The sequence below is a fragment of the Camelina sativa genome, chromosome 3, assembly GCF_000633955.1.
Source record: "Camelina sativa cultivar DH55 chromosome 3, Cs, whole genome shotgun sequence".
Lineage (NCBI taxonomy): Eukaryota > Viridiplantae > Streptophyta > Magnoliopsida > Brassicales > Brassicaceae > Camelina > Camelina sativa.
Window position 1 is genome coordinate 10,110,220 of NC_025687.1, and position 25,766 is coordinate 10,135,985.

At 37.9% G+C, this 25,766-nt stretch overlaps 4 protein-coding genes and 1 long non-coding RNA gene across 5 annotated transcripts; 3 read left to right on the forward strand and 2 right to left on the reverse strand.

The window, feature by feature from the left end:
* Positions 334-3,033, forward strand: LOC104776326 (transcription factor TGA3-like). Its single transcript, XM_010500368.2, has 9 exons — positions 334-529; positions 855-1,043; positions 1,135-1,224; positions 1,371-1,430; positions 1,517-1,594; positions 1,678-1,741; positions 1,845-2,116; positions 2,193-2,426; positions 2,603-3,033. Exons 1-9 carry the CDS (start codon positions 524-526, stop codon positions 2,753-2,755), a joined length of 1,146 nt encoding a protein of 381 aa, XP_010498670.1. The 5' UTR covers positions 334-523; the 3' UTR covers positions 2,756-3,033.
* On the forward strand, positions 3,252-5,001 carry LOC104776327. The gene is made up of 5 exons (XR_766120.1): positions 3,252-3,512; positions 3,630-3,668; positions 3,772-3,806; positions 3,883-4,434; positions 4,688-5,001. It is a non-coding gene; the product is annotated as an uncharacterized LOC104776327 (long non-coding RNA).
* LOC104776329 (UPF0725 protein EMB2204-like) lies at positions 13,467-15,088 on the forward strand. The gene is made up of 6 exons (XM_010500370.2): positions 13,467-13,621; positions 13,688-13,834; positions 13,927-14,113; positions 14,217-14,338; positions 14,434-14,520; positions 14,621-15,088. The coding sequence occupies exons 1-6, from the start codon at positions 13,562-13,564 to the stop codon at positions 14,963-14,965; spliced, it is 948 nt and encodes a 315-aa protein (XP_010498672.1). The 5' UTR covers positions 13,467-13,561; the 3' UTR covers positions 14,966-15,088.
* LOC104776328 (inositol-pentakisphosphate 2-kinase-like) lies at positions 15,233-17,545 on the reverse strand. The gene is made up of 8 exons (XM_010500369.2): positions 17,393-17,545; positions 17,187-17,291; positions 16,849-17,055; positions 16,564-16,711; positions 16,353-16,393; positions 16,146-16,256; positions 15,468-16,070; positions 15,233-15,384 (listed from the first exon to the last, which is right to left on the reverse strand). Exons 2-8 carry the CDS (start codon positions 17,289-17,291, stop codon positions 15,265-15,267), a joined length of 1,335 nt encoding a protein of 444 aa, XP_010498671.1. The 5' UTR covers positions 17,393-17,545; the 3' UTR covers positions 15,233-15,264.
* Positions 18,788-21,646, reverse strand: LOC104776330 (protein FANTASTIC FOUR 3-like). The gene is made up of 2 exons (XM_010500371.2): positions 21,534-21,646; positions 18,788-20,153 (listed from the first exon to the last, which is right to left on the reverse strand). Exon 2 carries the CDS (start codon positions 19,929-19,931, stop codon positions 19,026-19,028), a length of 906 nt encoding a protein of 301 aa, XP_010498673.1. The 5' UTR covers positions 19,932-20,153; positions 21,534-21,646; the 3' UTR covers positions 18,788-19,025.

Consider the following 25,766-nt stretch of genomic DNA (forward strand, 5'->3'; position numbering starts at 1 on the left):
CCCCCCCCCCCCATAGCAAAGTTGATGTGTCGGTCGACGATGAGAATCCAAGCCATCATCATCAAACAAACGCGTATTTTAGAAACAGAGGCGCACGGTAAGGTCAACTTTTGGAACAGAGAGGAAAAAGACTTCAACTTTTTTCTCCTCTCTTCTCTCTCGATTTGTTTTCTCCCGGTGTGTGTGTGTGTGGGTGTGCTTTTGTCGTTTCATCGTTCGTTTACTCCAACTTGCTTTTATTATTCTACGCTCTCAGCTCATGGACTAATCACATCAAACAACACAACACAAAAGAAAATATGGTTTTTTTTAAGAGAAAATAAAATAAATATCTCTGTTTTTATTTTATTTTTTATTATTCAATGATGGGTACGCTTCACCTCTAAGTTTTGACCAAAGAAGTTTCTTCGTTTCTCAAACTCTCTCTTGTGGTCACCCGTTGTTTAATCGGAATATACCAAGAGAATGCTAAGATTCACTCTTCATCTCTCGATTTCGTCATGAGTTTCTTCTCTGTTTATCAATGGAGGTTGGGTTTTGGAATCTTTACAATTTCCAAGTTTTTGTTTTTTTTTACTTGTTGCAAACTTTCTAATTTTAATGTGTATTGCCCTATTTGGCTATGTTTCTTCAAAAGGTTCTTTCTTTTTTAGATGTTGCGTCTTAAAGTTTCAACCTTTATTATTTAGCTAAACACTATTACTACTCGAGAAACTGATGAAGAATAACTTGTGCTACTGTTTATGGGTTGTGTTAGTGTCAGCAATGTATTTTTTTTTTAAGGATATCGATTGGATCTATATCTATGGAAAGCTAAGCTAGAGATTCTGTTTCTTAAAATTGTTGACTTACAGATGTTGAGCTCTTCTTCTTCTTCTACTCAAGTTGAAACATTCAGAGACATGGGCATGTATGAACCATTCCAACAGTTATCTGGTTGGGAGAATCCTTTCAAATCAGATGTCAACAATATTAGTAACAATCAGAGTTCTTCAACAACACTTGAGGTTGATACTAGACCAGAAGCTGATGATAACAATAGAGTGAGATATTCTTTATTCCGTGATTCATGCTTTAAGACTGATTTTATAAGTGTTTGTTTGTTTGGTGATTGTATGGTTAAATTATGTGCAGGCGAATTATACTTCTTTGTATAATAATAACTCTGTTGAAGCAGAACCTTCTAGTAATAATGATCAGGACGAAGACCGGATTAATGATAAGGTAGAGACATTTTAGCATTTTAAGGCTACTTTGTACCTTTTGGTTTCGAAGACCTCATAAACTCCTCCTTCTCCATTTTAATCTTTAAAATTAGAGGAAGAGACACGGCGTGATGACATGAATTGTTGTTCCTTCTCTATGCACAGATGAAACGGCGTTTGGCTCAGAACCGAGAAGCTGCTCGCAAAAGCCGTTTGAGAAAGAAGGTAAGAAAAGGTCCCTTGGTGGGATTTTCTTGTGGTTAATGATAAAAAGGGAAAGCTTATGCAAAGTTACGTCTGTGTACCTGTAGGCCCATGTCCAACAGTTAGAAGAAAGCCGGTTGAAGTTGTCACAGCTCGAGCAGGAACTTGTCAGAGCTAGGCAACAGGTTAGCTCGATCTTGTTTCTTTGTTCTGTGTTCATCAAGCTTTTTATGACTCATACTGACTCAGTGAATTTGGTTCGTTTCAGGGATTATGCGTACGCAATTCATCAGACACTAGTTATCTAGGACCAGCTGGGAACATGAACTCAGGTTGGCTTTTATATCACTAAATAAGCTTATGTTAGCATTGCTTAATCTCTTAATCTCTTAGTATCTCAACGATATAAATGGTCTCAATGAAACCTTATTCAAGGGATTGCTGCATTTGAGATGGAATACACACACTGGCTCGAAGAGCAAAACAAGAGAGTTAGTGAGATTCGAACAGCGCTCCAAGCTCATATCAGTGACATTGAGCTCAAGATGCTGGTAGATACTTGCTTGAACCACTATGCAAATCTCTTCCGCATGAAAGCAGATGCTGCAAAGGCTGATGTGTTCTTCTTGATGTCGGGGATGTGGCGAACTTCAACTGAACGCTTCTTCCAATGGATTGGAGGTTTCCGTCCATCCGAACTGTTAAATGTAAGCCCTTTTTTTCACTTTTACACGTATAGTGTTCACTCTTGAGAAGACAATCTCAACGCTTATTGTTGTCTAGGTTGTGATGCCATACATTGAGCCCTTAACCGATCAGCAACTGTTGGCGGTACGTAACCTCCAACAATCATCTCAGCAAGCAGAGGAGGCTCTTTCTCAAGGCTTAGATAAACTTCAGCAGGGTTTGGTCGAAAGCATAGCAGTTCAGATAAAAGTTGTCGACTCCATGAATCATGGGGCTCAAATGGCTTCGGCCATGGACAATCTCCAAGCATTGGAGAGTTTTGTGAACCAGGTAACCTGCCAATACTCTTCATATCGTAATATAGCTAAATGTGTTTGATGTGTGCTTTTGTAGTCTCCATGATCTTTCTTCTTAAATCCAAAATATTTCATTTTCATTCTGCAAAAACCAAGAAAGCTTGTCTTTTCTGTCTGTATAATGCATTGAAACCATCTCTGTTGGAACAGGCGGATCATCTAAGGCAACAGACTCTGCAGCAAATGAGTAAGATCTTGACAACAAGACAGTCTGCTCGAGGCTTGCTCGCTCTAGGGGAGTACTTCCACAGGCTTCGTGCGCTTAGTTCTCTTTGGGCAGCTCGTCCAAGAGAACACACTTAACAGGTTAGGAGGCAAAACAAAGAGAAAGAAGCACCAGGAAAAGTCATCAACCTTGGATAATGTTTAGCTAGGCACTTGTTTATCTCTCATAGAGTGTTTGGAAATGAAGGCTCCATTAGAGCATCACCTTCCTCATTGAAGTTTTTGGTTTACGTAAAACGACTAAGGTGTAAATTTGGGTGGAAACAAACATTTGATAAATAAGGCTCTTTCATATTTGTAAAATATAACAGGGTTTGCAGTCTTCTTCGTATATGAGAATTTGTGTCCAACATCTAGTTTTATGTATTTGTGAGGGACTTGAATACAAAACACCGGTGATGCGTTAACGTTAGACCCAACTGATATGAAACCGGTTATGAGGAGAGGACTATGGTTGGTGAACTTTTGGGTTTTGCTTGCTTTTCTCAAAGTGCGCATTCGTCATCGTCATCGTTGCGTTTCTACTTTCATCACCTAATGGAGGAGAAAAGTAAGAAAAAAAAAGAAATAAAGAAAGAAGGCAAAATCTCCCTGCTTATCAGTGAAGGTTGGTTAAAGTTTTACCCTTGTGTTCCTTCCTCCTTTGTGTTAAACTTTCCTGGTTCTGTAAATTTAAAAAAGTTTCAATTTTTTGAAACTTGGGGAGCTTGAAAACTGGTGTTTTACTTTTTTTTTAGAACTGTTGCAGAACTTCTGCTCTGTTAACTCTTGTGTGTTGGTGATCGTTTGGAATTTTAGGATCTTGATTGATTCTAGCGAGTGTGGAGCCAGAAAGGTAGAAACACACTCTTTCTTCTCTCTTCTGCTTGTGTCTTGTCAGATTCTTTAAAGCCTGAATTTGTAATTATTGATACAAATTTGGAACTTTTGCTGTTTGTGTCTGTGAATGCAGAGCCTAGCTGAAATTACCACAGCTTGAAAGTAGCAGCAGGTGAAGTGAAGCTTGGTTCTTTTTGTTATGTGTTGATAAAAATTTATCTGTTTCATACTAACTCAATGACACCTTTTCTCTGTTCATCGATTATCAAAATCAGTTACTAGTTATCTATAACTATGACCATGCGCACAGGTTGGTAATTTCATATAAAAGTATATACATATGTTTTTGGCTTATACTAGTAATCCTTCATGAGAGATCGTTTCAGGGATTGTTGCATTCGAAAGGGAATACGGACTCTGGCTAGAAGAGCAGAACATGAGAGTTAGTGAAATTCGAACAGCCCTCCAAGCTCATATGAGTGACACTGAACTCAGAATGTTAGTAGAATCTTGCTTGGACCACTACGCAAATCTCTTCCGCATCAAAGCTGATGCTACAAGGATTGATGCGTGATGGTATCAGGCATGTGGCGAACTTCGACTGAGCGTTTCTTTCAGTGGTTTGGAGGTTTCCGCACATCCGAGCTGTTACATGTTAACTTCATTTGTTGTTGTGGATTTTGACCTTTATGTTATATAGTCATTTCAGTACTCTTTAAAGCACTTAAAATTGTTTTCCTATTGGTTTTTCAGGTTGTGATGCCATATCTTAAGCCGCTAACCTTTCAGGTTCTCTCTCTCAAGGGATATATAAGTTAAAGATGGCTTTGGCTGAAAGAATAGCAACTGAAATAACAGTTGTTGAGTCCACGAATTATGAGGCTCAAATGGCTGCAACCAAGGATATTCTTGAAGCATTGCAGGGTTTCGTGAACCAGGTAAACATACAACACACCATGCTCTTCATAGTGTTAGGATTTTAGCTCAGTGTTTGGTTTGTGCATCTGCAGTCTCCATTAACCCCCACCATTTTCATATGTATTTTCATTCTCGTCCGTTTTTCTATTAGTTTACGAACATTCAGGTTTGGGAGGATATGGACATTCAAAAGTTAAGTGTACTAATGGCAAAACATAGGAAGATTTTTCTATATATAAGCTTGTGTCTTACTTATGCCACTCTGTTTAACAGGCAGATCATATTAGGCAGCAAAATCTGCAGCAGATGAATAAGATCTTGACAACTAGACAGGCCGCTTGGGGTCTGCTCGCTCTAGGAGAGTACTGATACGTATGAGCAGCAACATCCTCCTATTCTCTATCATTACCAAAGAAAGAAGAGAAGCCCAAGTGGCTAGGAATCCAATAACATAGATCCAATAGGTCCAAGAGGAAGTAGCAGGCCTTTTGATGGGTTGTTCTAGTTTAATATGAATAAGGTCATTGTCCTACGGTACTGTGGCCACAACGGCTTTTTGGTGTAGAGACAAGGGAACATTAGGGTATCAGAAATAGTACTTAAAGACAGNGGGGGGCAAGGGAGTGGGTATCAAATATCAGAATACTTTTGTAAGGGGAGGGGAGAGACTCCGAGCATTTCTCTCAAACTTGTCTTTTTTATCTTATAATAAAAGAAGCATTTGTCTTATTCATTGTCTTACTCTCAGTTCTATACCCTAAACGTATCAAATTGGTATCAGAGCCGTCTATCTTGGGAACTACTCTTCAAGATGGCACTTAAGAAGGTGGAAGAGCTAGAGAAGGTCATGGAGAACATCCAGAAGGAAGTCCAATAACTGTCCAATATGGAGTCCGACGTCAGCGCCATGAAGAAACAACTGGGGAAGCTTGACGTCTTGGAGAAACAGATGGCCAAGCTGGATGTTGTGGAACGTTTGGAGCGAAGAATGGCGGAGGAGGACCGCCGTACGTGGGAACCAACCAAAGGAAGCGAAGATGATACTCAAGTCTCCGGTGTGGAGAAACCAGGAGGGGACGAGTCTCATCAACGTTACCTGCAGACTCCTACACTTGAGGTGGGAGAGATGCAGAAACAGAACCCAACGGTTGAGAAAAAGGAGCAACTCTCACAGAGGATCGAGCTTCTCCTGTTTGATGGAGAGGAGGCGGAAAGCTGGGTCCTTCGCGTGGAGCAATACTTTGAGTTGCAGGACTTCACCGAGGAGGAGAAACTGAGAGTTGTGCGAGTGTGTTTCTTAGGAGATGCACTCTCTTGGTACCGTTGGGAAAAGGATCGAAATCCTTTCCTCAACTGGGAGCAGCTTAAGAACCGGTTATTGGAGAACTTCGCCACGACACATGACTTGACCGCCGACGAAAGGTTGATGTTGCTCTGACAGGAAGATACAGCCGGACAATACTGTAAAGACTTCATCACCCTAGCTTCAAACGCCTCGGAGGTGTCAGAATGGGTGATGGAGATGGCTTTCATGATTGGGTTGAAGCCTAAAGTTCGCAAAGGGGTGAGGATGTTCGAGCCTCGGACACTCAAGTTGTCTAGACTGGTGGAGGATTGGGAAGGACAAGGAGACTCTCCGGCACCATCGGGGTGGGAACTCACGAACAAAACCAGAGCACGAGTCATAGGAGACAAGAACCCGACACGGGGGACCCATTCAACCGGTACAGGGGCAATATCGTCCATTCCAAAGACTACGGTCTCTAATGAGACGATAACGACACAATTTCGTGGTACGGGTGAAAGAAACCTAAATTCCAAACCCACAATTGGAGAGAACCGCATATCCACTTACCGGCGGTTGTCCGACGTTGAAGCTAATGATCGTCGTGCTAAAGGGTTGTGTTTCCGATGCGACGAATGGTACCATGTGGGACATCATTGTCGCCTTAAGGGACTGCAAGTGCTGGTGGTTGCTCCGGAGGAGGAGCAGAGCAACGAAAATGAGAAGGAAGAGGTGGTGGTCCCGGAATTTGCGGCGTTGTCGATGCACTCAGCGGCTAGGATATCGTCCCCGCGAACCATTAAAATGCGAGGTAAAGTCCTAGGAGAGGATGGGGTGGTTATGATTGATCGTGGGGCGACCCACAATTTCTTGTCTCGCTCTATGGCCCGACGGTTGGGAATTACTACGAAGGGGACAGCAGGGTATGGTGTACGAATGGGAAATGGTGTATTGGTTAGAGGAGAGGGTGTGTGCCAAAAGGTGACTCTATTATTGCCAGTATACACTCTCGTCACCAGCTTTCTACCCCTGGAGTTAGGAGAAGCCAATGTGATTTTGGGTATGCAGTGGCTCGAAACACTCGGGGACACTAAGGTTAACTGGAAGGAGCAAAGGCTAGGGTTCATGGTGGGGAAAGAGTGGGTTACTCTCCACGGTGAACATAGCCTCCGGAACTCTGTGATCTCGCTTAAGGCTTTATGGAAGGTGGTGAAATAGGAGGGAGAAGGCATGTGGGTGGACTATGGGAGTCTCCAAGCAGAAACAAAGAAAGGAGAAGGAGTCACTCCATCAGAGCTTCGCTCTCTGCTAGAGGAGTATGCGCTGGTATTTGCTGAACCCCAAGGTCTACCTCCTTCACGAGGAAAAGAACATGCTATCACTCTGAAGTCAGGAGCAGAACCGGTTAGTGTCAGACCATTTCGTTATCCTCAGGCACAAAAGGAAGAAATAGAGAAACGAGTAGCAGTCATGCTTGCAGCAAGGATCATTCGTGAGAGTGGGAGCCCATTTTCTAGTCCGGTATTGTTGGTGAAGAAGAAAGATGGGAGTTGGAGGTTCTGTGTGGATTATCGAGCACTGAATAAAGCGACTATACCGGATAGCTACCCGATCCCCATGATCGACCAACTGTTGGATGAGCTTCATGGAGCCAAGGTGTTCTCCAAGTTGGATCTTCATTCCGGATATCACCAGATTCAGGTTAAGTCTGAGGACATACCAAAGACAGCTTTTAGGTCTTATGATGGACATTACGAGTTCCTCGTGATGTCTTTTGGCTTGACAAACGCTCCTGCTACTTTCCAGTCATTGATGAATGACATCTTCTGACCCTTTCTTTGACGGTTTGTTCTGGTGTTCTTTAACGACATTTTTGTCTACAGTCGAACTCTAGCAGAACATCAGTGTTATCTCAGGGAGGTTCTTCAAATGCTGCACAAGCACAGTCTGTTTGCCAACCAGAAAAAGTGTCAGTTCGGTAGCGAGCAGGTGAATACTTGGGACATGTGATTACACCTGAAGGAGTAGCGGCGGATCCAAAGAAAATCAGTGCAATGGTGGAAAGGAAAATTCCCACGAATATCAAGGCATTACGCGGATTTTTGGGTCTCATTGGTTACGACCGCAAATTTGTGAAAGGTTATGGAGTGATTGCATGACCCTTGACCACCTTACTTAAAAAAGATCAGTTCGAGTGGGGTGAGAAAGCGGAAGAAGCCTTCATGACACTCAAAACAGCCATGACTACGGTGCCAGTTTTGGCTCTTCCGAACTTCTCAGAAATGTTTGTGGTGGAGTCAGATGCATCTGGGATCGAATTGGGGGCTGTATTGATGGAGAACGAGCGTCCCATAGCATACTACAGCTATTCTCTAACTGAGAGGCAGTGGCTCAAGTCAGTGTATGAGCGTGAGCTCATGGCAATAGTGTTGGCTATACAGAAGTGGCGTCACTATCTGTTAGGGAGGAAGTTCGTGGTCAGGACAGATCAGAAGAGTCTCAAGTTCCTGCTAGAACAAAGGGAGATCAACATGGAGTATCAACGTTGGCTCACTAAGATCCTGGGGTTTGATTTTGACATTCACTACAAACCTGGTTTGGAAAACAAAGCTGCGGATGCCTTATCTCGCAGAGAGGTAGTTCCGGTGCTGTTTGCTCTTTCGGTACCCGCAACAGTACAATTGGAGGAGATATGTTCCAAGGTGGATAAGGATGGAGACCTACAGGAGATCATCAAGGGGATACGTACTGGATCAGGAGCCAACTCAGACTATTCGCTAGTCCAAGGGCGTCTGTTGAGACAGGGAAAGCTCTTGATTCCTAAAGGTTCTGCCATCACCGGATTGATAATGAGAGAGTTTCATTATGGAAAATTGGGAGGTCATGGAGGGGTGTTGAAAACTCAGAAGCGGATTGGAGAACTATTCTTTTAGGAAGGGATGATGACTGACATTCGAATGCATGTGGCAGCGTGTCAGGTTTGTCAACGTTACAAACACTCCACACTCTCCCCCGGTGGTCTGTTACAACTGTTGCCCATCCTTGAGAAGGTTTGGGAGGATATATCTATGGATTTCGTAGAGGAGGGATTGCCAAAGTCAGGAGGACATAACGCGGTTTTGGTGGTGGTGGACAGATTGTCCAAATATGCCCATTTCTTGCTGATCAAGCACCCTTTTACAGCGACTGATGTGGCGAACCTGTTCATCCAGGAGGTTGTACGGTTGCATGGGTTCCCTCGCTCCATTATCTCTTACAGAGATAGGGTCTTCACTAGTCAGTTCTGGAAGGAGCTATTCCGCCTAGCGGATACCAACCTTTGCTTCAGCACAACCTACCATCCTCAAACCGACGGTCAAACGAAGGTGACTAACAGAAGCATGGAGACATATCTGCGTTGCTTGGCAGGGGAACAACCACGTACCTGGGCCAAGTTTCTTCCTTGGGCAGAGTGGTGTTATAACACATCATTTCACTCTGCTATTAAGATGACATCGTTTCAGGTGTTATATGGCCGAGAACCACCCTCATTGGTGAAATATGAGACTGGATCCACTTCTAATGCAGATTTGGACCAGCAGTTGCAGGAGAGGGATGCGACGCTGGTAATCATCAAGGAACACTTGCACAAGGCGCAACAGTTGATGAAAACACGAGCGGATGGTCATCGCAGAGAGGTGGAGTTCTAGGTAGGGGATCGGGTTTTTATCAAGCTGCGACCATATCGCTGTCGCAGTCTGGCCAGAAGAGTGAATGAGAAGTTGGCGGCCCGTTTTTATGGTCTTTATAGGGTCGAGGCAAGGGTGGGGGCAGTCGCATACCGCCTCAAGCTACCACCGGAGGCCAAGATACACCATACATTTCACATTTCCCAGCTAAAAAAGGCAGTCGGAAAACAGATGGTGTCAACCTCCATTCCAATCCAACTCTCAGGGGAAGGGGTTCTTGAAGTAGAACACGAGAAGGTATTGGGCAGGCGCACCAACCCTCATTCGAGACAGAAAGAAGTTCTAATCAAGTGGAAGGGTCTACCTGACTATGAATGTTCTTGGGAGTGGGTCAACACAATCAAAGGGCAATTTCCACTCTTCAACCTTGAGGACAAGGTCGATATCGAAGGCGGGGTAATGATACATATGAGCAGCAACATCCTCCTATTCTCTATCACTACCAAAGGAAGAAGAGAAGCCCAAGTGGCTAGGAGTCCAATAACATAGATCCAGTAGGTACAAGAGGAAGTAGCAGGCCTTTTGGTGGGTTGTTCTAGTTTAATATGAATAAGGTCATTGTCCTACGAAACTGTGGCCACAACGGCTCTTTGGTGTAGAGACAAGGGAACATTAGGGTATCAGAAATAGTACTTAAAGACAGAGGGGGGCAAGGGAGTGGGTATCGAATATCAGAATACTTTTTTAAGGGGAGGGGAGAGACTCCGAGCATTTCTCTCAAACTTTTCTCATTTATCTTATAATAAAAGAAGCATTTGTCTTATTCATTGTCTTACTCTCAGTTCTATACCCTAAACGTATCAAATTAAGGCGGGGGTAATGATACGTATGAGCAGCAACATCCTCCTATTCTCCATCATTACCAAAGGAAGAAGAGAAGCCCAAGTGGCTAGGAGTCCAATAACATAGATCCAGTAGGTCCAAGAGCAAGTATCAGGCCTTTTAGTGGGTTGTTCTAGTTTAATATGAATAAGGTCATTGTCCTACGGCATTGTGGCCACAACGGCTCTTTGGTGTAGAGACAAGGGAATATTAGAGTATCAGAAATAAGTGGATATCGAATATCAGAATACTTTTGTAAAGAGAGAGGAGAAACTCTGAGCATTTCTCTCAAACTTGTCTCGTTTATCTTATAATAAAAGAAGCATTTGTCTTATTCACTGTCTTACTCTATACCCTAAACGTATCAAGTACTTCCATAGGCTTCGTGATCTTAGTTCTCTCCGAGGAAGCGTGTCCATGAGAACCCGTTTATAACAAGTATGAGGTAACACAAAGGCAAAATGTAACACAAAGGTAATGTCAATCTCCAGCTTCACTCAGAAACAGAGAAAGTATATATATATATATATATATATATTCTCCTTTAGAGCATTATCTTAGCTCATTTAATTAATGTAATAGCTTGCTTTATGAATTGAATTCTCTAGAGAAAGGAAACATGTAAATAGTGGAAAACTGGAAACTGAAACCTTTTTGGTTTGTATATAAAGTTTATCAACATGTGTCATGAAACCAAAAGGTATCAGAACCAAACCAAACCGAAATATTTTTGGTTTCTATACATATGGTTTGTATATAAAGTTTATCAACATGTGTCATGAAACCAAAAGGTATCAGAACCAAACCAAACCGAAATCTTTTTGGTTTCTATATATATGGTTTGTATATACAGTTTCATATCCAAACTATTCGAACCCCGAAAGAACAGCTCAACGCTATCTCTATCATAACCAACCCAAGTTGGAATATACAAGAAAGATGAGTACTGCGCCGAGGGAAGTTTATTGTTCTATTGGTACCGTAGCAAGCAAGTAAAGCGAGTCTGAATTGATGAAACAAGTGAAACAGTAGGAAACTGTTACGTGTAGTGAAACTATATTAAATTAAATACTTACTACCAATCATGAATTTTTGGAAACACTCTCTATGATATATATGAAATCTGAATGAAGCCCTAGAAATACCCCCAAAATATATTTGGTTCTCCTTTTATTTGTCTGAACCGAATGGAACTAAAAGATATCTGAATCAAACCAAACAGAAATATTTTAGGTTTTTCTATATGGTTTGTAAACTTTGTATATAAAAGTTACATAGATCCACACTATTCGAAACCTGCAAAAACTGCTCAAGTCATAATTAATTAAACATGTTGGACTATACAAAAGACATAATTCCTCCGCAGAGCAATTATTCTGATGTAATTCTTTCATCTTCTTATTGTTTAGATGAGGTTGATTGTGTTTGAGATGACTAGCTAGTGTTCCTATAGGGTACCGATTGATACAGTGAACCGTTCCTATATCACGATTGATTATTTTCTCTGATGGGTTTTCTTAGGGTTTCGATTTTCCCAACGGTAAAACTCGCCACCTGCGCCTTCGTCGCTTTGAATGGGGAGATAAGTATCCTAAGTTTCCTTTTGGTTCCGTGGTCAAGCTTTATGCTAGGTTGGGGCTTCATCGTTACAATTTGTTGGAGGTAAAAAATTTTGAGTGCTCTATGTATATCGATATGGTGTGACTAATATTATTATTATACCAAATGAAATTAACTTAGCATTCTCAATTATCTTTCAGGGGACAAACTTGCAGCTGGATAGCCTAAAGAGTTTCACCGTGAGCATAACTGGCGGTCCTTCCTCTTACTACGTCAGTCTGGTTGCACGTGTTCCAGATAGCGGTTTGCAGCAAACCTTTCAAGTTCTAGTTCGAGAAAGGAGTCTTGGCTTTCTAGACTTGGGGTGCTCTATCGCTAGACCACTAGGTAAATTAAGATTTGACTTAGACTTGAATTATGGTGCATTTAGACTTGATTTGTGGTGCATTAATTATCCTCCAATTTTCCCACTACATCTTATACATTTGCTTGATAGTGACCACCAAGGAGCCTTTCCTACGTCGTCATAGCGATCCACCACCTGATGGTTTGTTTTTCAGTGATGAATTGCCTGATTGGCCATTGGAGATTGCTTTCAATAATAGAAAACGGTTTCACCTCGTAAGATCATTAGTAATAACTAACACAACTCACTCACTCACTTGTGGTTTTGCTTTTTGCCTTGTAGTGATGAATTATTGACAAATTTTGCAGGGAAAGAATCTGAGTTGAGAGACAATGACTGGATTCGTCTCTATTTGGAACTTGCACTTGTTTTCCACGACAGGACTCTTACAGAGGTGAGCTTTTCTCTCTCTCTCTCTCTCTCTCTCTCTCTCTCTCTCTATCTATCTCTCTCTCTCTCTCTCTCTCTCTCTCTCTCACATCTGTTTTGTATATCAATGAGACTGGCACTCCCTACTGGTACTAATTTGATTCACTCGTGCATGGTTTTGTTTCTGCAGCGCTATCTCTCCCAGTTGGAGATTGTGCAAGTGTGGATTGAAACAACTCAAGATGTGGAGCCGCCTAACTCCAAAAAGACTACAATTGTCTACATAACATATAAAGACTTGGCCAAGGCTCGGCTTGGTGAGCCGGTTGATCGCAGAGCTATTGTTAGAAGAATCATCAATGAAACTACAGGAAACTTTCGCGATTATCTAATCCTAGGTGCCACCAGGTATACAAGACCCGTCGCCTGCGTGCTTAATTTCTAATCTATTGAGTTTGAATGCATTAAGCAATGTGGTCCCCACATTATCAGCTGCTTAACTATTAATTATTAATTAATGGTCTTCTAAGTTATTTAATTTGTGCTTTTGGACTTTTGAGTTGATCTGTATTTTTGTGTTTTGTGTAATTTATAAGTGTGTCGACTGTCACAAACAATTAAGTTAACGTAATAGGATAAGACATTCTTCTTGGTTTTACACGTTTTTTTTTGTTGTCCTTATGTATTTTCCCATTCTAGTACTAAAAAACTGTTGTGTAGTTTTAATCTTGTTTGGACAAAAATCTACGGTCAAATTAACGCCAACGATTTCGGTACGGTTAGTGTCCGGTTAACAATGGTTTGATGAAAAAACGAACGGGGTACCAAACATCAAACATGTGATCATCAAAGATTTAAAATTGAGAAGGCCCAACTAAAGCCGATAATGAATACTTCTTCCCCCTTCGCCTGGCAAACCTCCTAAATCGACCAAAAGCATCCGCCGCTAAATTTCGTACTTGACGACGAGCAGAAAGATGATTCGTCGGTTGGCCTATACACAAGACATAATTCCTCCGCACAGCAGTGAATCTGATGTAATTCTTTCATCTCCTTATTTGTTTAGATTGCTTATCTTTTCTCTAATGGGTTTTCTTATATAGGGTTTCGATTTTCCCAACGGTAACACTAACACTCGCCACCTGCGCCTTCGTCACTTCGAATGTGGAGGCAAGTATCCTAGCTATCCTTTTCGTTCTTTGGTCAAGCTTTATGCTAGGTTGGGGCTTCATCGCTACAATTTGTTGGAGGTAAAAAAATTTTGAGTGCTTTATGTAATATCGATATGGTGTGACTATTATTATTATACCCAAATTAAATTAGATTGCATTCTCAATTACAGGGGAAAAACTTGCAGCTTGATAGCCTACAGAGTTTCAACGTGAGCGTGACTGGCGGTCCTTCCTCTTACTACCTTAGTCTGGTTGCACGTGTTCCAGATAGCGGTTTGCAGCAAGCCTTTCAAGTTCTTGTTCATGAAAGGAGTTTTGGCTTTCTGGACTTGGGGTGCCCTATCGCTAGACCTCTAGGTAATTAACGATTTCACTTAGACTTGAGTTGAGTTGAGTTTGAGTTGTCTTAGAGTTGAGTTGAGTTTGAGTTGTGGTCCATTAATTATCGTACATCTTATAGTGACCACTAAGGAGCCTTTCCTGCGTCCTCATAGCGATCCACGACCACCTGATGGTATGTTTTTCAGTGAGAAATTGCCTCGTTGGCCATCATCTTTCACTGATGCAAACCGGTTCCACCTGGTAAGATCATTAGTAATAACTCGCTTGTTGTGATTTTTTTTTTGCTTTCTGCCTTGTAGTGATGAAGAATTATTGACAAAGTAATTACTTTGCAGGTGAAGGAATCAGAGTTGCAAGACAATGATTGGATTCGTCTTTACTTGAAACTTTCACTTGTTTTTCTCGATAGGAGTCTTACACATGTGAGTCTTTTTTTTTCTTTTTGTCTCCCTTCCATTGGTTTTTCATATCAATATCGAAAGTGGCACTCCCTCATTGGTAATAATTTGATTGTTTCTGCAGGACCATCACTCCCACCATCTCTCCCAGTTGGAGATTGTGCAAGCGGCGATTGAAACTACTCAAGATGACTCCAAGAAGACTACAGTTGTCTACATCACCTATAATGACTTGACTATGGCTCGGGTTGGTGAGCCTCTACAGCGCAGAGCTATTGTTAGAAGAACCATCAGTGAGACTACAGGAAACCTTCGTCTCCGGGGTGTCTATTGGATTGGAGACAAGGATTCTGTGCACATCCGAAGGCCTTCTAAAAGGCTTAAGCTTCGTTTAGGTGTTCATAGACTTTGGAGGCTATCTAATCCTAGGTGCCACCAGCTGTACAAGACCCGCCTGCCTAATGTCTAGACCCCTCATTATCAGCATGCTTAACTATTGTTATTAATGGTCTTCTAAGTTATTTCATTCGTGCGTTTGGACTTTTTAGTGGATCTGTAATTTTGTGCGTTTAGTACGACCAAGCTCTACACTATCTCTTATTTTGTGGGATTCTTTGCATATCTTCTAGTACAAATGAGTCTTATGAATTGAGAGAAGTGAAAAGAGTAGGAACCTGTTACGTGGGAACTGAAACATAAAAATACTTACTACCAATCAAGACTGTTTTTGAGAGCACCCTCTATGACATATGAAAAGTCTAGAAGCATTCAAGGTTGATCTCCTTTATTCTTCAGCATCTCCAGGTATGTGTTCATGATCTTCTTGTCTAGTTCGTAATAGACTTCCATTTTCTTCAAAGGTCTCATATCAAGATCAATGAAATGTACCTGCGGATGACGTAGACCTCAGTTTATGAGAGAAACAATTCAATCAAAGCAAAGATTAATTAAGGTTAAAAAATCACATGTACCTTATACTCAAATTCTTGCTTTGTTGATTCAAGATGAAGATTACTGTGGGAAGATGACCTTGAGAGCCCAACTTCTGTTGATCTAAAACTCATCATTACACTACAGTCCTTTGCAGTGGCAGATATTAGAAAATCCTTCAAAATATTCACTTTTTCATCCAATGGAATTGAATGCATGGAACTATACTGATTTAATGATTTACTCTTCTCCAAGTCTCTGCACACTTTACATGGCTGGTCAATCAAGTCATAGTACACGTGAATCGCTCCCTCGATGTTATATTTGTCCAGCTTTTGGACGTCTAGAAGCTGATCTAGAACTTCGGATGAGTAAACAGTTTCTGCTACAAGCTCTATAAAACGATCTGCACGTAAGCCATCATCGGTTTTGATGATATCTTTGAGTATATGCTCAAAAGCTACTTCAACCTTTGAAGTTGTTTTGCATGTGCCACCACCTAAGCCTCCAAATACCAAAGAACCGTTCAAGAACACGCGGAAATTGTTCTGAGGTGTGGCGTAGAGTGCTTTTATTGCTCTGTGTATTCTTTCTTTTGATCCGGAGAATAGGTCTAAGGGATCATACTCACTGATTTCTGATATCTGCAATACATGGCTTTAACGTGTAAGACATTGTGAATTCTGAGAACGTTCAGAGGGATGCAGGAGAAGTAGTACCTCGTTTTCCTTAAGCTTCAGAAATTGGTGCATTTGGAAACGAGTTATACTCTTCTTAATAACATTTTCTTCAGCTATGAAACATGAAGACGGAAGAAATCCACATTTGGGCTACTTCATCAGAGCAAACATGTATCAACCAAAATATATAGCATTCAATGGCTAAGCCAACATATAAAGAAAGCACAAGATAATGATCATGAACACCTTTATTTCAACACTTAAGCATGGTTTATCCTCAACATGACCTGAAAGCAGAGGAGACCATTAACGCTGCGACATGTATTTATAAACCAAAAACCATAGCTTAAATCCAAGAGACAAAGCTACAAGCTCACAACATAGTTTACTTGCAAGTCAAACAAAACAATGAAAGAGAGAGCCTCATCAATGGTCAAATTCACAAAAATCCATTTACCGTGAGCGAAAAGTGTCAAATCATCCATGAGAAGCACGGAACTGCGGTTAGTATCGACACTGGCTGCATCAGCTCTCCAAGAAGGACGCTGAGATGTTATAATTTTCTCAACAGATTCAAGAAACTCCTTTGCTACAGGAAGACGTCTCTGAAAAGTTGCAACAATTACACATGGAAAATACCCAAATCATCATCCTTTAAAACATCCGTAGTGCAACTTCCAGTTTCTTGTAGCCTTAACAAACGAGTTACATTCATGATAAGAGAAGAAAAGAGGAAACATACTCCAGGATTGACATGTTTACGACCCAACAAAGGTCTCATGACATGTTTGACAAACAAATACTCTTTAATCTCCTTGTTCTGGCAAGATACAAGTTCCTTAACGTCTCCCCAAATAAGCTTTTCATGAGTAGTTAGACCATTTTCACTTTTGTCTCCCATTTCATTCCCATCTTTTGGCATTTTATGTATCCTCATCATCTTTCCCAACTTCACACATAACACACCAAAAGAGAAAGAAAAAAACAAAAAAAACAGATACTTTCAATCAAATACCAAAAACAATGACATTAAAGCAAAATCGTGTTTTGGTCTGAGAAACAGATCAAAAGAGGACTAACGAAGGTGGGAGAAGATCCAGTGTAAGCGAGAACCAAATTAACAGCTCCTTCGCCTCTATATGACCAATCAACTGCATCCTTTGGTTCCAAAACAATCTCCTCCATCTGAATCCAAACACAGATAAACGAAAACGTGTTTTACACAAAATCAAAAACGTATATCTCTCTTGAGCAATGATCAAATCGTAAACAAGCTATGCATGCACCTTTGAGTTTTTGGAAAACAATGTAGCCGACTTAAAAGAACGATTAAGAAATAATCATGAATGATCTCTATTAGTATATCTAATACTAATAAGAGAATTCGTCATTCAATTCTTGAGATTACTTTCGTCCCTCAAAAAGAACAAGTATGCAAAAAAAACTGAAATTACTTTTTTTTTTTTTTTGTATTTGTTTTGGAACAGAGTGAATGTGTTTATTAAAATAATTTATTTATTAAGGGACATATTTTCAAATAACAATAGAAAAGAAGTGATAAATGGAATAGTTAGTAACATGTACTAAGAAATATTTAGCAGAAGATAAATTTCATTACATCGAAACTGAACTTATACAATATAATAATCATACATTAAAAGATTTTTTTTTTTAAATTGATAAAATCATTATGAATGAGTAAAAAGCAAGTGAAATAAATATTTGTATTTTTTTTACATTAGAAATATTTGTAATTTAATTGCTTAAAATAAGGCGAAGTCAGAGGGGTTAAGATTAGAATTAACCAAGTCTCGTACTATAAGTTTGAAGATTTCGTAATTGAGAGAATGAATATAACTAGTTATTTTCCCGGGAATTTAAATTTGTTATTGTAACTGCTGGAAAGGTTCAGACATTTTGAAGAAGAATGAAGAAGGACCGGTTAAATGAGAGTAAACCGGGTGGGGATGTAGCATATAGGACAAGAGATCAGGTGGTGGGAAAGACCAATGATGAGGAACTGACAAATCACAGAAGACAGAGTTAAGTGTCTCTGTCTTAAAATTCATCGGGAAACTCTTCTATCTTTCTATCTTAGCTGTACTTTTTACATTTTTCTCCGTACCTTTTATTCTCCCTTATTGGCTTTCCTTTTTTTCTTCTCAAAAAATAAATAAATTTTCAGAGATTTTAATAGTACTATTTATTTACTTCTTCTTATGCGTTTTCTCATTCCTTAAAGTGACGACCTTTCTCTTACACGGATGTATCCATATCATACGATTTTTGGAAGTGAAAGATAGGAAACTATAGCTGGATTTAAGGTAATGTATATAAGTCAATTCAAAATCCATTTCCTGTAATTATAAAATTCTCTCCAAAAATGAACTACAAATATATTAGCTGTTTGCACTTGCACCTTACGGAATTCTCGAATATTAGCTGTTATGTTTCTTCCTTTTTTTTTCTTTTTTTTCCTTCGCATTTCTTCGCTCTTTGGAAACCTGTATTCAATTTCAATTATTTCCAATATTTTCCTCCAAAGGAGATTACAATTTGATTTTATACTATATTTCTCTTACAAGTGATAAATGTATATATCTCTTTTCCATACCGGCTTAGATAATTTCAAACTTTTAAAACCCATTGTCACTCACTTACCGAAAAAACTGTTAACCCAATTAAAAAATCGTAACATCATCCTACAAGAATTTCTCAAAGAAGATAAATTACACCACAGTTCTCTGAAAATTACAGTAGTAGTAATAAACAACCTTTTTATGAAAAAAACTCTCTAATATTCATAGATTAACAATTAAGCCGGTAGTGATTTTTATTACTCTCTTCGATAACAATTTTCTTCTCCGCCAAAACATACGAAGCTAAATTAACAAGGACTACTTGATAAATAAATAATAATCAACTAAGAACTGGTCTGATCTCTTGAATTCTCATACCAACAAAACATGACTTTAAACACTTTCCTCTCGGCGATCCTCCTCCTCCGCCTCCTCCTCCAATCAACACTCCACTATCCACCACCGTCTCCTCCACTCCCACCGCCGCTAATATCGCCTTCCTATATCCATCTTCAATCTCACCATGCACATTGCCCTTATCCTCATCATCATCAACATTAGGGGAAGTAATAGTAACACTCTTATTTAAAGTATCCGCCAGATCATCCAAATCAACATCTTGATGATCATCATCATCACACTCATTTCCATCATCTTCGTCGTTCTCCTCCTCCTCCTCATGATCATCATCATCGTCATCATCAGTTTGGTAATGAGAGGGTTCTTGAGGAAGTTCGAAAACGTCATCGTCTAGAGGAACAAGGTGGAGAGTGAGACGACCATTGGATCTATCCGCACGAAAATACTCGTGATGACGAACCTTCTCTTCTCTCAGGATAAGCCTCCCGTCGCTCGTCACCACACGCTTAAGAACCCACGGCATGTGCGGGAGAAGATTCCCAGTCTGAGCAAGCAACGGTATCGGAGGAGGAAACTCACGCGCCGCCGCAGCTCTAGCCTCTCTCTCCTCCCTCCTCCTTCCTCCGTAACGAAACCGGCTCTTTACAGACTCCGACGGGACGGAGACGACGTCGTTTCCTTCGTCGGCTGAGAGTATGTCGAAGCAGCTCTCTGTCCCGATGTAGTCTCCTACGGCGGAGGAAGAAGAGGATGACGTGCGGGAAAGCATAGATGATGAAGCCACGAAAGGTGAGGTTTGGTCGGAGTTGATGGAAAGAGACTGATCAGAAGAAGAAGAAGAACAAGCCATGGATGATGAGTCAGAGGAAGAAGAGGCTCTCTCCATATCTGGATGTTACAAAGAATAAAAAAACAAAACCCAATTCTTTTTTTTTCTTCTTTTTTTTTGGGGTTTTGTTTTCTTTTTATTTTTGTAATTTTTAATGGGGTGTTAGAGTTGCATGAAGAGATCTTAAATAGAGAGACAGCTAAGCGAAGGAGGTGATGTCATGGAAGGGATGGTCTCTGAGATATTATCGAGAATCTGTGACATTTAATGTTTTTTTTCCTGTGAATGGGAAAATATAGGAAATATTAGACCAAAATAGACCCAAAATATAGTTTATTTCTTGCTAAGAATATGTCATCATTACCAAATTAGTATAAACTAAAGTGGATGACTGGTAGAACTTCTAGAAGTTTCTTAGAATTTCTATACATCCCTCACACCTTTCTTTTATCCAATGAATGTTAGCATGAAAAAATGGGAAAAGATCATGTATATGCACAACGTCTATGATCTATCTACAGTATTACTAGATGACAATGATTAAGTAAATTATCTTTACTAACAAAATAGTCATTAAAACACACAATTCAACAATTTAAAGGCTCTGAGAATTTCTTTTTGAAAAAAAGCTCTATTCATTATGTTCACAATTTATAATCTACAATCGTAAATCCACAGGTAAAAGCTCCAAGCCTCCAACCAGTTTTTACTCAAGGATTGAAATTCTTTTTTTTTTATTAATGACAAGATAACGCATAACTTAACAACATGCCAGCCACACAGAATAAATGAGTACAACTAAAGAAGGAACCAAAAATAAAAAACAGCCTAGAAATAAAACAAGTTAAGTTGGATGTGCTTAAACGTATACAAAGTGGTAATCTATATGTTGGATATTCTCTTTTATTCTAAAGAGTTGCAGCTTCATTTTCTTAAATGAAAATATCAATAGAAGAAAAAAACAAATGGATTGCTAAAAAAAGGTAAAGCTATAAGGATGGTCTTTAATACGTCTATGGATTATTAAATCCCCTTTTAAGGTTAAAAAAACAGCCAAAAGCTGTTGCCAAAGTTTTTATAAACGTTATGATAAAAACAAAAAGCAACTTCTCGACTACATGAAAGCTACACGTTTAAAACAAAAAAACAAGAATCTGTCTATTCTTGAAGTTGAACGCAAAAGGCATCTCTACCTATTCTTGAACGCCAAAAAGCAAAAGCTACGATTCACGAAATAAACAAGTTGTTGACTGACTAAATATTCTGGAATTATTTATTTAAATTAAATTAAAACAATTCAGTAACGCATTGGTCAAATCGACCAAGCTACGCGCACCTTTAATTAAAAAAAAAAAAAAAAGAACGAACCCGACTTCCACGAACATCTTTCTTAGGATTAAAATAAAAGCGATTAAACCAAGATTCTAAGAAAACAAAATTTAAAAAATAATCACGAATATTCTTGTGTGTTGTGAAGAAAAAAACGAATGATTGAGATTAACATCATAGTGAAACCCTAATCAGATTTTCGTAATTTAATCCTACAAGATGATCGAATTGTCGTGAATCGTCAATCAAATAACATACAAACACGAAATAGATTGGATGCAAAAAAAAACGATGTAAAATTAAAAGGTCAAAATCGAAAAACTAATTTACCTGTATCGAAGGATAAGCAAATGAGTTTTTTTCTTCGATGAGGTTTCAAGGATTATGAACGTTACGCGAACTCTTTTTGTTCTCTTATACACGCACTCACAACGAAGCAGAAGAGAATTTAATTCGTCAAAACGGAATCAATACTAGGATATTTTATACCTAATCAATTTAATTCGATATTTAAAAAGAAAATATTTTGGGATTAAGGAAAGATAATCAATCAATAAAATATTTATTTTTAATTTAAAGAAATGCTTAAAATTAGGCAAAGTCGGAGGGATTAAGATTAGGATGTTTAACCAAGTCGGCCCGTTCCTCTCTCGCTTGCTGTAAATCCTTAACCTATCCTAATTTTTAGCGTTATGTGGATAAACAAACACCTTTTAACTTTTTTACAGCATGTCTATGGTAATCAAAAAATTTAGTCATTTATTATTTTTCTTATCCAAAGGATATGACTCTAATTAATTACTGATAGCCACGATGACACAATTTTACGAAAAAGGATAATTACATAGTGGAGGATAAAGATAAATAGATAATCGTTGGATTTATTTATGGGGAAAAAGCAACCTGTGGAATTCAATTTCCCCTGAGATTATGGTATTTAATTTGGAGGGGATAAATTGATCAATTTTAAGCTAATCTCTCTATGCAAGACAATGTTCTAAAATACGGACTATGCGACCGTATATACGGTGAGTATACGGTAAACGGTGACCTACTGTACCATTTATAGTCTAAGCGTTTTAATATATATGGGTTGGTCTAATTCGCTTATTTATACGGCGTATATATACGGACGATTATACGGTTAGCGCATATACGTCCGTATTTTGTTTTTTTTTACCTTCAATCAAGCTATAAAACGAAACCTATAAATTGAAGAAACCCTAAGCTTTATTCGTTTTTTACTGCCGTGACACTTTTCTCAAACTTCATTCTATATTCAGAGAGTTTTCAGGTTTTCTTTACTCTTTTTCTCTTGTTTTGATTATATGATCTTTCTCTTTTTGGCTTTATCATGTCTATAGTATTGTTGTTGTCTCATTGATTATAGAATTATAATACTTAACATCGTTAAACTAGGTTTGAGTTTTGAATTTTGATACTACAAGTCGACGGAGAAGAAGAACTTAAAGATTAAAATTGGTTTATTTTTCTGTTTACGTTTTGCTATTTCAATTATTGAGTTTTAGACTACTTGGTTTGACAATTTCATAAGTATTTTTGACAATTTAAAGTTGATATACTATTGGTTTGACAATTTCATGAGTATTTTTGCAGAGATTTTAATATTTATTTTGTTCTTTTATTATATATATATATATATATATATATTTATATATAATATATTTATAATTTTTCATATCTATATATATTTTTGGTAAAATATATTTACCGTATATATCCCGTATATACAGCCGCGTATACAGCTATACGTTAAACGGTGGTGCACCGCTCGACTAACGCCTAGCATATTTTAGAACATTGATGCGAGATATTAAATATTTGATAACATGATTTTCATGACATTATGCGTGATATTTTATGATTTATGTAATAATGTCATTGTGATTTATGCAATAATGTCAAATTTTAATGTATAATGTAGAATAAACTTTTCAATCACAATGGATTACGTATGGATGTATACTCTATGAAGTGTATGATTGAACAACTCTCTTAGTGAAAGAGAAATAACTTTACCATTTTTTTTTGTGATCATAAAAGCTTCCTAGGCCCAAAGACTAATCTTCAGGAGTTAAGGAAAACCATGTTAAATTTTGAACCCCCGTAGCTAATACTACTTAAACCCAGATGGTGATACTTTTTTTCCTTTACCACTGGACAAAAGCGACTTGGTTCAAATAACTTTACCGTTGTTGCTTACCTTAAAGTTACTTATATTTCTAAAATAATGATTAACGAATTTTTGAAAATAGTAAGTTTTGGGAGAAACTCAGAACTCAGAACAAAAAAAAAAAAAACACACACACATTGGTATATAACTAATAAAAATTTGTGGATATGAAACATGGAAATGCATAGATGCTAACAAAAACGGAACAAAAAGTCCCAAAAAAAAAAGTGTTAAAAAAATGTCAGAGTTAACTGAAAAGAGATAAATTAGCAACAACATCATTATATACGAATGTAACATCAGTTTAATTTGTCGGATTTTGTTACTTTAGTTTATAAATTTCAGATGTGAAGAAATGGGTGAAGAGAGACAAATAAATTTTAAAATTAGTGAAACTAATAATGTATTCTATAGTTTACTTACAAGGATCAACAACACAGAAATACTTGCCGCAAGCTGTACCTAGACCAACGTTATCTGAAAGTGAAACATTTTTAAGATTTTTGAGAGAATAAAGTCAAATGTGATGAGATGAGCTCTCTCAAGATAGAAGATAATAGAAGATTTTGTGAATAGAATATAAGTTTTTTTTTCTTTTTTTCCAACTAGTTCTTTCGATGATTCCCAAAGCAGCTTACTTGTCAAAAGCTAACAAATCCAGAACACAAATAAGATAATTATCAACTCTGGCCTTTGAGTATATCATATGGAAGAGAGTGAAAAGTTCGTGAAGTTTTTGAGAGTAAAAAAAGGTACAAAACCTACATAAACTAAGCGAATAAACAGAGAGTAATATGTATTAGGTTTCATAAAATCAATAAATACACAAGAAGAAAGCTCTTACTTCCACTGTAGTGATGAACAATCAACTTCAAAAGCAAAGAAGTGCCATCATTTTGACTTTTGAGTCCATTATCATTATATTGTTTATTAGGCTTTTAATTGGCCTATTATAGTTGTGAGATGTAAAAAGTATATATTTAAAATCATATCATCAGAAATATAAATAGTTTTACCTTTCTAATAATTTTATAAAATTCTAATTGTGAAAGAATCAAAGATCATTTGAAACTGGCTCAACATTTATTCTTTTGTAAAAACAATACCTATATTTGCCCGAAAAAAATGTATTATCACCAATTGAAAATGACATGAATATATATATATATATATTAATTTTGATAACTATGTAGTCAAACATTATATATGAATATGCAGTTATATATAGTGTTTTTACAGAAATCTTAAAATTTAGAAAATCCAGTCCAATAAAAATATTAAAAAGTAATAATATTATATCATTAGCTGAGACACATTTATTTAATTTAGCCATATTTTGATTTATTATTTACAGCTATATGTCATTTTGTTTTTAACAAAAAAAAACAAATGTGTTATTCTTAAAACCTTTATCACATAACTTTATTAATATAAATTAAGTTTAAGCTTTAAATATATTTTATATATTAAAAAATGATTTATTGAAATACATGTGGGTTACTCGTCTATCTCACTAATTCAAGCGGGATAGATGCAAAGACATTTTTGGCTCAAAATATTTAAATCTGTTGCAGGATGACTTAGCGGACGGGTTTGACCATATTAACAATTTTATTTAATTAATTTGTTTTAGTTTCTTTTGTCGTTTTTATCTGATTTGATAGTTCAAGATTTTGATAAAAATCTAACCAATCACTAATTCGGTCTACTTTCGACTCAGATCCGCCATCATGTCAATCTAAAATTTATTGTGAAACAATTAATATTTTAAACTTTCATAAACTTGATGAATTCAAACCAATATACGTTTGAATTATAAATGTTATACTAAATAAATTTATTTACAATTGTAATATCTCAAACAAAAATTTCATCCCGTGCAACAGCACAGATTATTACTTATTACACAGTTCATGTTTAATTTTCTAGGTATACTTTTTTTTAACGATCAAAAGACCATAATTGTAATCAGGATGATGTTATTGTAACTCTTTCTCCAAGATAAAATTTAGAGGGGATCATTGTCATATGCATTAAAAATAAGTATTAAATGTAAGAGGTTGCACAACATCATCACTAGTACAAAAACTACAAACCGATGGATTGATATATTCCTTGTCACATGGAATATAAGCATATCATAATTGCTTATCTCAGTTAAGAGTATAGGTTTAAAATACGTCTTCCATCTAGTTATAAAGCACATTGATTCTTCACACACGAAAGTTATGCGGGCCTGCAAAAAGATTTTTAAAGAGCATAAATATTATAATGCAGTTATGGTTATTATTTTTTATTTAGGGGTCTTGAATATTGATTGATTCTATAACACTAGATTATGTCAGCATATTAACGCTAATATAAGAAAA